At 48.3% G+C, this 11,547-nt stretch overlaps 1 protein-coding gene across 1 annotated transcript; it reads right to left on the bottom strand.

Annotated features, from left to right (window-relative positions):
- Window positions 1–2,125: 2,125 nt before the first annotated feature.
- On the bottom strand, window positions 2,126–8,015 carry LOC134472253 (uncharacterized). The gene is given in 4 exon segments (XM_063233526.1): window positions 2,126–3,682; window positions 3,719–6,095; window positions 6,132–7,085; window positions 7,170–8,015. Coding segments are annotated over 4 exon segments (4,992 nt in total). The 5' UTR covers window positions 7,676–8,015; the 3' UTR covers window positions 2,126–2,527.
- Window positions 8,016–11,547: the final 3,532 nt, after the last annotated feature.

The following is an 11,547-nucleotide window of genomic DNA, read 5'->3' as shown; positions in this document are numbered from 1 at the left end:
CAGATAGGTCTATGCTGCTATCATAATTATTTTTGGGAAATCAGGTTGTGCTGTTAGGGCCAACGCCACAGGGAAAGAGACCCCAAGGACTCAGCTCTTGGTGAGGAAAAGAAAGTTTATTTCCATGCGCATGGGGTCCCTCAGGCAAACGTGTGTGGAGGGGCCCCGAGGGGAATTTGTGTAGGGTTTTTAAAGGTACACGCAGGAGGCAAGCAAGTTTACAGAAGCAAATCGCATTGGTTAATTTTGAGCGGCGCAGGACCTGGCTAATGCTGATTTGAGGGTCTGGGGCTGAGTAACCATGGAGACCGAGGGTCTTGGGTTGACCTTAGAGTGCCAGGTGCTCCCTGGTCCTGTTTATACAGTACATTCTTTTGCTTATCTCTATCTTTACAAAGAACAGAACATCTAGTGGCTAATGACTAGCAGAGACATTCCTTTTGGCCCCGCTCTGACTATCTCCTGGGAAAAGGTTTAGGGAGTGAAGCACTCTTTACTGCTCTGTTTTGATAGCTCTGGGAAGTTAGGGAGTCAACTCTTTTATTCCCCGCTCTGGGGAGTTAGGGAGTTAACCCTTTTATTCCCCGCTCTGGGGAGTTAGGGAGTTAACCCTTTCATTCCCCGCTCTGGGGAGTTAGGGAGTTAACCCTTTCATTCCCCGCTCTGGGGAGGGGGTTGTAGCAGGGGGGTCGACTCTCACACTCCCCCCTTTTATTTTTCCAATGACTTTTAATCCTAAAGGTCCTGTATAGGTAAGGGGTCATATTGTTGGCGTAGCACCATAACTTTTACCTGAGAGATCTGAGCCCTCACAAATTGGGTTACTCGGTTAATGAGGCAAGGGGCTATAGCCATGACTATAATGAATCCGGCCAGGGGTCCCAGTAAAGGGAGAACATAGGGCAGGATTGATTCCCAGAAGGAAAACATTTTGGCTTCACTTGAAGGGGGCTCTCGAGATTTGATTTTCTCTCTCAGCTTTTCCATTGCGTCTTTTACAATCCCAGTATGATCAGTGTAGAAACAACATTCTTCTCTAAGTGCAGCGCAGAGACCGCCTTTTTTTAAAAATAGAAGATCTAAGCCTCTTCTGTTCTGTAACACTACTTCAGATAGAGACGAGAGAGATTGTTGTAACGCAGTTATAGAAGTTTCTAAGGCCTGTAAATCTTGGTTTACTACTGCAAGAAGCTGTTGGCGAGACTGATGCCCAGTAATGAGGGCTGCTGTGTCAGTTCCTATCCCCCCCGCCACACCTATCCCCAATAGGACTGCTAGGGTCAGGGAGACAGGTTCTCGTTTATATCGACCTCCCATGAGGGGGAGTGTGTTAGGGGGGAGATATTTAATGCGTGGCATAAGGTCTATAAGGATGCAGGAGCTGCTGTCTGCAAGGAGGACGTTAGTGGAGACACAAGGAGTGAGCCCATTGGTACATAGCCAAAAGGCTCCAGTAGGAGGGACGAGGTACTGATCTTTGGGAAAGGAATTAGTGTGTGTGAGGCAAAGATGTTGCAAGCTTGTTGGCCAGTTATCAACTGCTCCTATACAAGTTTCTTGACCAGCGAGGCCAGGAAGGGGGAGAGTGTGGTATACTTGATTCCAATCGCATTGGCCGGGGTTGGGGGTTAGTGTATAAGAGTCATTTAGAGCGGTTCCCTCATAATATGGGGGATTAGGACTTAGACATAGCCAACAGGATTGGGGGAGATCAGGTCGGGTATGATTTAAAGCCATGTATGCTCCTTTAATCAAACTGAGTAGGTTAGAATGTGAATATTGAGGGACAGGTACGTGATCTGTCTGGAGTAGCGGAGCTTGAGAAACTGTTATGGCTGAGGGACTTACTATGGTTGTTTGAACAGTAGTAACAGGATCTATAGTAGGCTGATTATATTTTGGCTTTAGAGTAAAGTTTGGGCCTATGGGCACAAATGGGGCCTGCAGGGGAACCTTTTTTATAAGAATAAGGCTTCCCCTGTCTTTACCTGGCTCATAGACTCGAAGTCCCCAGGTGCGTCCTGTCAGCCAACCTGGGTCCTCAGGAGTGGTGACAGTGATATTTAGAACCTGACAGGATCTCTGACCAGCCGGTGGGTAGTTATCTAGGCTGCATCTCGGCGGCCCCCATGTCATTTTAAGGTGTTTATCGGGGAAGGCGGGTTGCCACCCTGTTGCAGCGGTTTCACAGCCCCAATAAGCACAAAAATATTCTCCTGGGGAATTACAATATGATCTACTCCCGGTTGGTGCGGGACAAAGATAAAAATGACTTTGTTTGGGACATTGGAGCCCTGGAAAGAACCAACAGGGTGTGGGCGCAAACCATGGACTTCCTGATCCTTCCCAGGTGCTACCCACACGTGAGTCCCCCCATCGTATTAACGACCATTTCCAGGGGCGATGGGGGCTAGCTACAGTGGGGATTATTAATATAAGTAATCCCATTAGAGCCCGGAGGGTTAAAGTCTGGGGTCCCATACGGGTCATCTCAGAGGGACACATAAGGGTAGTACTCTGAATAATCTCAGGGGGTCCTTCGGCGCAACTTTAGCTTTAGGGGGTTATCAGACCGTTTGAGTTCCCAGGAGCCGTCCACTGGTGCCGAGGCAGGCTTTAGGTGTGACGCGTGGATCCAAGAGGCGACTCCGTCAACCTTTACCGCTGTAGGAGTAGTCAATAGGACCTGATACGGTCCTTTCCAGCGAGGCTGTAGAGTCTCTTGTTGGTGGCGCCGGACGAACACAAAGTCTCCCACCTGGTACGGATGTGGCGCGGGGAACTCACTGGGAGCATAGGCCGAGGCTAGCTGCGTCCACACGTCCCTCTGCAGGTTGTCAAGGGCGATGAGCCTGTCAGACAGGGAGGTTGGCAACAAGGCAGCATGCTCAGTTAAGGGAGTGAGATCTCGAATGGGGGGTAGAGTGCCAAAAAGGACTTCGAAGGGAGTAAGGTTAGGGGGTTTGGTGGACGGGGTGTTTCGCGCGCGAAAAAGGGCATACGGCAGGAGCATCGTCCAATCTTTTAAGCCAGTCTCATGAGCCAATTTAGTGAGGGTCTCTTTAATAGTTCTATTCATTCTCTCTACCTGTCCTGAACTTTGGGGTCTATAAGCACAATGTAATTTCCAATCAATCCCCAATATGTTGGCCAGTCCCTGACTTACCTTAGCCACAAACGCCGGTCCATTATCAGACCCTATTACCTTTGGCAATCCGAACCGGGGAAATATTTCTTCCATCAATTTTTTTGTTACCACGGCAGCGGTTTCCTTTTTGGTAGGAAAAGCCTCAGTCCATCCAGAAAAGGTGTCTACAAAAACTAGCAGATATTTTAGTCCGCATCGGGCAGGCTTAACTTCTGTAAAGTCCACTTCCCAGTATTGTCCAGGTCTGGTGCCGCGTAGCCTTTTGCCGGGGGCCAGCTTGGCAGGGTAGGCATTGGTCAATTGACATGCCTCACAATTAGCCACCACCCGATTGGCGACCTGACGTATGGCAGTGGGGGATGCCCCTGGGAAGTCTTGGCGTTGGGCCAGTAGGCTTAGCTTTTTAGCTCCCAAATGAGTGAGCCGGTGGGCCTGTTGTATGTAAGCAGTCAAATCAGGTGTTTTAGGGGTTTGGTTAATCTGAGCTTTCTCCTTTTGAGGAGAATCTTTGACATCAGTCACCAACATCTGTGAGTCTCCCATGGCTGTAGATTTTGCTGCCTGATCGGCCAGGTTGTTTCCCCTTGTGACGGGATCAGTCCCTTTCTGGTGGCTGTTACAGTGTATTATCGCCACCTTCTGGGGCAACATAACTGCAGCGAGCAACTGGAGGATTTCCTGTTTGTGTTTTATTTCTTTTCCTGCGGAGGTCAGAAGCCCCCGCTGGCGGTATATGGCCCCGTGGATGTGGGCCGTTGCAAAAGCATATCGGCTATCCGTGTAAATGTTCGCTCGCTTTCCTTTAGCGAGCTCTAGAGCCTTAGTCAAAGCAATCAGTTCGGCCTTTTGGGCCGAGGACCCGTCCTCTAGTCTGGCTGTCCATATAACATTGGAATAATCAGTCACAGCCGCCCCCGCATACCGCTTACCTTGAATCAAAAAGCTACTCCCGTCAGTGAAGTAGGTCACCTCTGCATTGGGTAGGGGGCAATCCAATAAGTCCGGTCGTATTCCGGCCTCTTCCGCCAAGACGTCCTGGCAGGTATGGAGGACGGGTTCCGAAGCTTCTTCCGGCAGCAGGGTCGCCGGGTTGAGAGTCACCGGGGGTCCAAAAGTTATCTTGTCCTTGTTGAGCAAGAGGCTCTGATAATGAGTAACTCTGGCATTTGAGAGCCACCTGTCTGGAGGCTGGCGGATGATGCTTTCTAGCGTGTGCGGGGCAATGATTGTTATTTTCTGTCCCAAAGTCAATTTGTCAGCGTCTTTAATGAGCAAGGCAGCTGCTGCGATGGCCTTTAGGCAGGGTGGCCACCCGCTTGCCACAGTGTCCAGTCTTTTTGAGAGGTAAGCCACCGGACGCCTCCATGGCCCAAAGGTCTGGGTCAGCACTCCTCTCGCTATTCCTTTTTTTTCTTCCATGAAGAGAGTAAAGGGCTTATCCACATTAGGAAGAGCCAGGGCCGGAGCGGACAGGAGAGCCCGCTTGATGGCATCAAAGGCCTGCTGGTGATCTTTTTTCCAGATAAAGGGAGATCCCCCCTTCAGTAACGGATATAGGGGAGCTGCCAAAGTTGCGAATCCGGGGATCCATAACCGGCAGAACCCCGCAGTGCCCAGGAACTCTCGTAATTGTTTTTGACTCTTTGGAGGGGGAATCTGGACCACAGTCTGTTTTCTGGCCTCAGTGAGCCACCTTTGTCCCCCTTTTAAGGAGTAGCCCAGAAAAATTACCTCTCGCTTACAAATTTGAGCCTTTTTTGCTGATGCCCTATACCCCAGGATAGCCAACTCACGTAAAAGGTCCTGAGTTCCGCTTGTGCAGTCACCCTCAGAGTCCGCAGCCAGCAGCAAGTCATCTACATATTGAAGAAGGGTGAGGCTTGGGTGTTGAGCCCGAAAGGGGGCTAAATCCTTATGTAGGGCTTCATCAAAGATGGTTGGGCTGTTTTTGAAGCCCTGTGGGAGGCGCGTCCAGGTTAGTTGTCCGGCGGACCCAGTCTCAGGGTCCGTCCATTCAAATGCAAATAAGGGCTGGCTATCTTTGTGTAAAGGCAAACAGAAAAAGGCATCCTTTAAATCCAGAACAGTATACCAAGTCCTTGATGGATTTAACCCGCTGAGGAGATTATAGGGATTGGGTACGGTGGGGTGAATGTCTTCTACCCTGCTATTGACCTCCCTTAGGTCCTGTACCGGTCTGTAGTCATTCGTCCCGGGCTTTTTGACCGGGAGTAACGGAGTATTCCATGCAGACCGACAAGGAGTTAATACCCCTTGGTCTAAAAGTCTCTGTATGTGCACCTTAATCCCTAGGTGAGCTTCTCTATTAATGGGATATTGCTTGACCCGAATAGGGGAGGCAGTGGTTTTTAAAGTAACCACTACAGGCGGTTGCTGGCTTGCCAGCCCAAGTCCAGCCGTCTCGGCCCAGGATTCTTTAAAATCAGTTAGCCAGGCTGGGGCGATAGGCTGGGGATCCTGGTGGTCGTAGAGCCTATATTCATCTTCCAGTTTTAGAGATAACACCGTAACCATAGGTTGCCCAACCTTTGGGTTACGGAATGTTACTTGAGGTCCTTGGGGCTCAAAGGAAATCTTTGCCCCCAGTTTGGTTAATAAGTCCCGTCCCAGGAGGGGAGCAGGACATTCGGGAATAACCAGAAAGGAGTGTTTTACTTTTCCCTTGCCTAAGTCAACTGTGCGCTCAGTGGTCCACGAGCGATATTTGCTCCCGTTAGCCCCTTGAACTAATGATTTCTTAGTTGAAAGGGCCCCTAAGGGGGCTTGTAAGGCCGAATAAACAGCTCCCGTATCGACCTCGAATTCCACGGGAGTCCCCTCCACTTTAAACATTACCCTGAGCTCGGGGAGGGGATCCGAGCCCCGAAGTCTCTAGTCTTCTTCATCTAGGGCGAGCATGGGGGCTCGGGATCGCTGTGAGGACTGTCTTTCTCGTTCTTCTTTGGCCCGTTTCTTTTTTAACTTTTCACAGTCTTTGATCAGGTGTCCTTTTTCCTTACAATATGCACATTGATCAGGGTCTAATGGAGGGCGAGTGGGCTTTCCCTTTTCTGGCTCAGGTTTTCCCTGAATAACTGTGGCCAACATCTTAGTTAATTCCTTGTTTCGTCTTTTGTCCCTAGCTAACTCTTTCTCTTCCTCTGTCTCCCGCTTATAGTAGACCTTTTCAGCTTCCTTAACAAGATCCCTCAGAGTCAGGTCTTGGAGACCATCTAGCCTTTGGAGCTTACGTCTTATATCAGGGGCCGATTGTCCTATAAAGGCCATAGCTATCGAGCCTTTTCGGCCTTCCTCCTCAGGGTTAAAAGGCGTATATCGCCAGTAAGCTTCCATCAGGCATTCTAGAAAAACTGAGGGAGTCTCAGTAGGTCCTTGGGTAACTTCTCTTACCTTGGCCAGATTAGTGGGGCGCCTTGCGGCCGCCCGGAGACCTGCCATTAGAGTCTGGCGATAGATAGAAAGATGCTGCCTACCAGCAGGTGAGTTGGGGTCCCAGTTGGGGCGCTTTAAGGGGAAGAAGTCATCGATCCGGTCTGGTCTCTGGGTGGGTCTGCCATCCTCTCCGGGAACAGCTTTCCGGGCTTCCAGGAGGATGCGGTCTCTTTCCTCGGTGGTGAACAGGACCCCTAGGAGCTGTTGACAGTCGTCCCATGTGGGTTGGTGGGAGAACATAACAGAATCCATTAGACCTGTTAGCTTAGAAGGATCATCAGAAAAAGGAGGGTTATTGTTTTTCCAGTTATAGAGATCTGAGGTAGAAAAAGGCCAGTACTGTAAAGCGGGCATCTGCCCTCCATCTGTCCCATCGTCTATCATGGGCCCATAGGGACGGAGAGGGAGGGCAACGACTGGATCCTCAGGCCGTAGCTTGCTCCGAGTGTTCTGGGCTGGGCCCGTGGGCCCCGGAGGTGTGGGCTCGGGGCAAGCCATCACAGGGAGTGGGGGATATAGAGGGGACGTGGGTACCGGAGGAGAAGAGGAATTTAGCTCAGGTGAAGAGGGGGCTGACGGAGAAGCAGCACTCGATTCGGACGAGGAGGCTGGAGGAGAGAGTGGGTACGGGGGAGGTTGAGTCGGCTGAGAAGGAGGAGGCTGGTCATAGTCGAGTAAGGGTAGATCAGGCTGAGACTCGGGCAGGACCGGAGCCGAAGTGGGAGGTCCTTTCAGAGCTAAAAGCTTTGGTACAGATGAGTCAGAAGGGGGAAGAAAGGATTTTACCCATAATGGGGGTTCCTCCCTGAGGTCCTGCCATACCAGGATGTAAGCGACTTGATCAGGGTGCCCCCTTCGTCCGGGGCGGAAAATGACGTCCTTAACTGCTAGAATGAGGGGCAGATGAAAAGTCCCCTCTGGTGGCCACCCCACAGAGAAAGCAGGCCACTCAGTCGAGCAGAAATCCTGCCACTTACTCTTCTTGACCTGCAAGGAGAGATCGTGAGCCCTCTTCCGCACCTCCGACCAATGGTCGAGGGTGAGGGACAATGGGGATGAGGTCGACTGTCCCATGACGTTCTATTGTCACAGGGCGGTTAACGCAAGCGCGGTACAACAAATAACCTAACACAGCACCCACGACACACAAAACAATCAGGCCGGCCACTTCATTCACATGCATACGCATCAGTTTCACTCCAAATGAGACACCTTACAGGGTGTCTCCAGATTGGCCCGGGCGGACCACAGACTGGGAATCGAAATCCCCCAGATGAGTCACCTCAAAGGGTGTCTCCAGATTGGCCCAGACGGACCACAGATTGGGAATCGAAATCCCCCAGATCGATAGGGAGACCCTATCGCAGACGGTGAACCACGGAAACCGTGTGGGGCGTCCCCCAGTCACCAGGGAACAGAGTATGAAACAGATAACAAAAATTGCCCCTAGATCGGAGCCGTATGGCTCGGGGCGTAAACACCGGTGGTATGAAAAGCGACCAGTCGTACTCACCCATAGAGCCGTTGGGGTCACCTCCCGTGAGACGTGCTAATCTCGCTGGAGCCTCCAAGATGTTAGGGCCAACGCCGCAGGGAAAGAGACCCCAAGGACTCAGCTCTTGGTGAGGAAAAGAAAGTTTATTTCCATGCGCATGGGGTCCCTCAGGCAAACGTGTGTGGAGGGGCCCCGAGGGGAATTTGTGTAGGGTTTTTAAAGGTACACGCAGGAGGCAAGCAAGTTTACAGAAGCAAATCGCATTGGTTAATTTTGAGCGGCGCAGGACCTGGCTAATGCTGATTTGAGGGTCTGGGGCTGAGTAACCATGGAGACCGAGGGTCTTGGGTTGACCTTAGAGTGCCAGGTGCTCCCTGGTCCTGTTTATACAGTACATTCTTTTGCTTATCTCTATCTTTACAAAGAACAGAACATCTAGTGGCTAATGACTAGCAGAGACATTCCTTTTGGCCCCGCTCTGACTATCTCCTGGGAAAAGGTTTAGGGAGTGAAGCACTCTTTACTGCTCTGTTTTGATAGCTCTGGGAAGTTAGGGAGTCAACTCTTTTATTCCCCGCTCTGGGGAGTTAGGGAGTTAACCCTTTTATTCCCCGCTCTGGGGAGTTAGGGAGTTAACCCTTTCATTCCCCGCTCTGGGGAGTTAGGGAGTTAACCCTTTCATTCCCCGCTCTGGGGAGTTAGGGAGTTAACCCTTTCATTCCCCGCTCTGGGGAGGGGGTTGTAGCAGGGGGGTCGACTCTCACAGTGCATCCTACATTTTTCTTCGTATCAGCAACATCACTAAAATACCTGAGAGACTTGCAAATTATTTGTCAATATAAAATGACTGCCACTGTGAGTGCATCCTTTAGTGATAATTTAGGTACACAGAGGTCAGACAGCATAGGCTGCAAAGGCTGATTTTCAGGTGACTGGCAGCACCATGCCAGGCTCCTAACACACCTACTTCTTGCCCGTGCAACACACAAGGTAATGGCTTGATAGTGGTGGAGGATCTATCAACAGTCTTCAAAACCAAATTATTCATATAGCTGGGTTTCTCTAAAGAGAAAAATGACATATAACATTAGGTAACTAAATACTTTCTCATGTCTCAAAAATGTCACATCCTATGCTTTCCCATCTGTTATAGTCAGGGTTTGCAAGGAAAGAGGCTTAATATGGAACTTATAATTGATAAGATAATTTTAAAATATTCACCACAGAAAGTCAGATTGAGAGAGATGTAGAGCTTTTCAGATACTAGAGACCAAAAAATACAGCTGAGCAATTGAATGCTATGACAATATCCAGGACAATTACAGCTGAAGAATTAGAGCCCATGGCAAGGACCATCAAAAGTTTACTTGGAGACCTAGAGGCACTTACAATGTCTCATGCAAATTTCAGTTAAGGTTGTACACTAGGAAGGCTCAAAGTTCAGTGTTGGAGGCTAGAAACTCTGTTCCCTTGGTCATAGGATCTGTGCCACCATGCTGAGTGATCAGTACTGGAGCCAAAATATGAAGCTCAAGATAAGGGCCAAAGATCTGCTAAAGGGAACAGTAGCCATGCAAAGTAAAAATGAGGATCTGACCTCCTCCTCTGATGATGATGGCTGAGTTCATATCTGGAAAACCAGTGTTACCAGCTTCTCCATGAAAATCAACAGCCCAGCTGCTTTCCCTATAGTTCTTTAATGCTGTTTTAAATAATCCTTCAATGGATGTTCTGTCCCAAAACCATGATGACTTCATTCACTGGGTGATCCAAGTTGACCATTACTAAGCGGGCCACAGCACCAGAGCACTTCTTTAGATACTTAAAATCCAAAACAGACTTTATACCACTTAATATATTATAGTGGTCATCAGGTCTGCTTCACATAAACAACAGTGACAAAACCTGAGGCTCATTCTAATGAAATAATCAGGAACACAAATCTTCACAAAGTAGTCTTCACATCTGTTTTGACAAACCTCTCACTGAAACTATGTGATATGTTTCCATCTGTGTGTCCTACATACTACATAAATGTGGGCATTTGAATGAAACTATAGACAGGGTTATTGACCCTCTGATTATCCCAGGAAATTTTAAAAATCTTTTCTAAGGAAAGTAGAAAAAGAAACAGTTATGTACACCTATGTTTCACTGCAGTACAGTGACAGCGCTGAACCCAGGAGAGAATGTCACGAGGATGTGGTATGCACATCACCACCTCAACAAGGCTGAGGTTTCTACAGATGCTGGAGGTAAAAGGTGGAAATAGTTTAAGAGCAAAAACAGTTGAAATAAAATATGCTGAATATGCAGTTACTACACCAAATCTAAACTAGGCCTGGTGGCTCTTGTGTGGTGCCCAGTATTTGAGACACTGAGGAAGAATTGTTTGAGACCACTCTGGGTTATAAAATGATTTCAAAGGCAGCCTGAACTTAACAGCAACATGCTTCCTCCAAAAGAAAAATATATCAAATCTAATGAACATAGTAGTGTACTAGTGATGGCCTTGTGACATTAGCATGACTATCACATTTATAATGATCTGTAGTCTACTAGGAAACCTAACTTACAGCCCATTTCACAATAAAATGTCACTCCATTTACCAAATGGAGTACACTGGTGAGTATTTATTGTTCTTCATTGGTATTTGGTGGTGATGGTGCAGTGCTTGCAGCTGCTCTCCACAGAAAAATGACTATTGCTGCAGTAACAGGAATCTGCATGAATCACTGCAATATGTCCTTAACTCTTTGGGGAAGAGATACCCTAAAGGAAGCACTGCATTAATTAGAATTACTAATTTTAGTCTTTTGAATACTTTAAAAACTGACTTCACAAGTAATTGAACTGCTTACCTACATTTCCACCAAAAAGGTTAAATGGTCCCTTTTCTCCTGTAGTCTCAGGTAGGTACCTTAGATCTTGTGGTGATTTGTTCTCTCTGCAATGAAATGGTGTCCATAATTGTGTTTCTCTATTGTGCAAAAATGCTCATTAGTTCTTCTGGTATTTCTTGGCAATTTGTACATATTCTGAAAAATGTGTGTTCCTTTCACGTTCCTATTGGTTTTACATGTTAGCTGTCAGGGAGTAACAGGCAAAATTTCTCTCATTCTGTAGTTTATTTCTTCATTTTTTGGTTTGAATTTTGTGGCTTCTATGTTTATGCAGGAGGATTAATATCTTACAAAGTCTTTTTGCTTGTTCTGTCACTCTATCTTATTTTCTACACAAAATAGCAGCAATAGCATTAAGAAAAATGTTTTTTAATACCTCTACATTCAGAACATGGAAAGTGGCACTTTCATGTTGGGAGCCGCGGCCGAGCCCGGTCGCCTTACTTGGCGGACGTGAGGCCTGTAGAAAAGAGCAAAGCCCGAGCTAGATTACCCCTCCCATCAAGTGAGCCAAGTTGGCGCCTGCTTCCTGCCCCCTGATTGCCCT

The sequence above is a fragment of the Cavia porcellus genome, unplaced genomic scaffold (genome assembly GCF_034190915.1).
Source record: "Cavia porcellus strain 051 isolate PalLab524CR breed Dunkin Hartley unplaced genomic scaffold, mCavPor4.1 scaffold_23, whole genome shotgun sequence".
Classification (NCBI taxonomy): Eukaryota; Metazoa; Chordata; class Mammalia; order Rodentia; family Caviidae; genus Cavia; species Cavia porcellus.
This window is presented reverse-complemented; position numbering and strand designations above follow the sequence as displayed.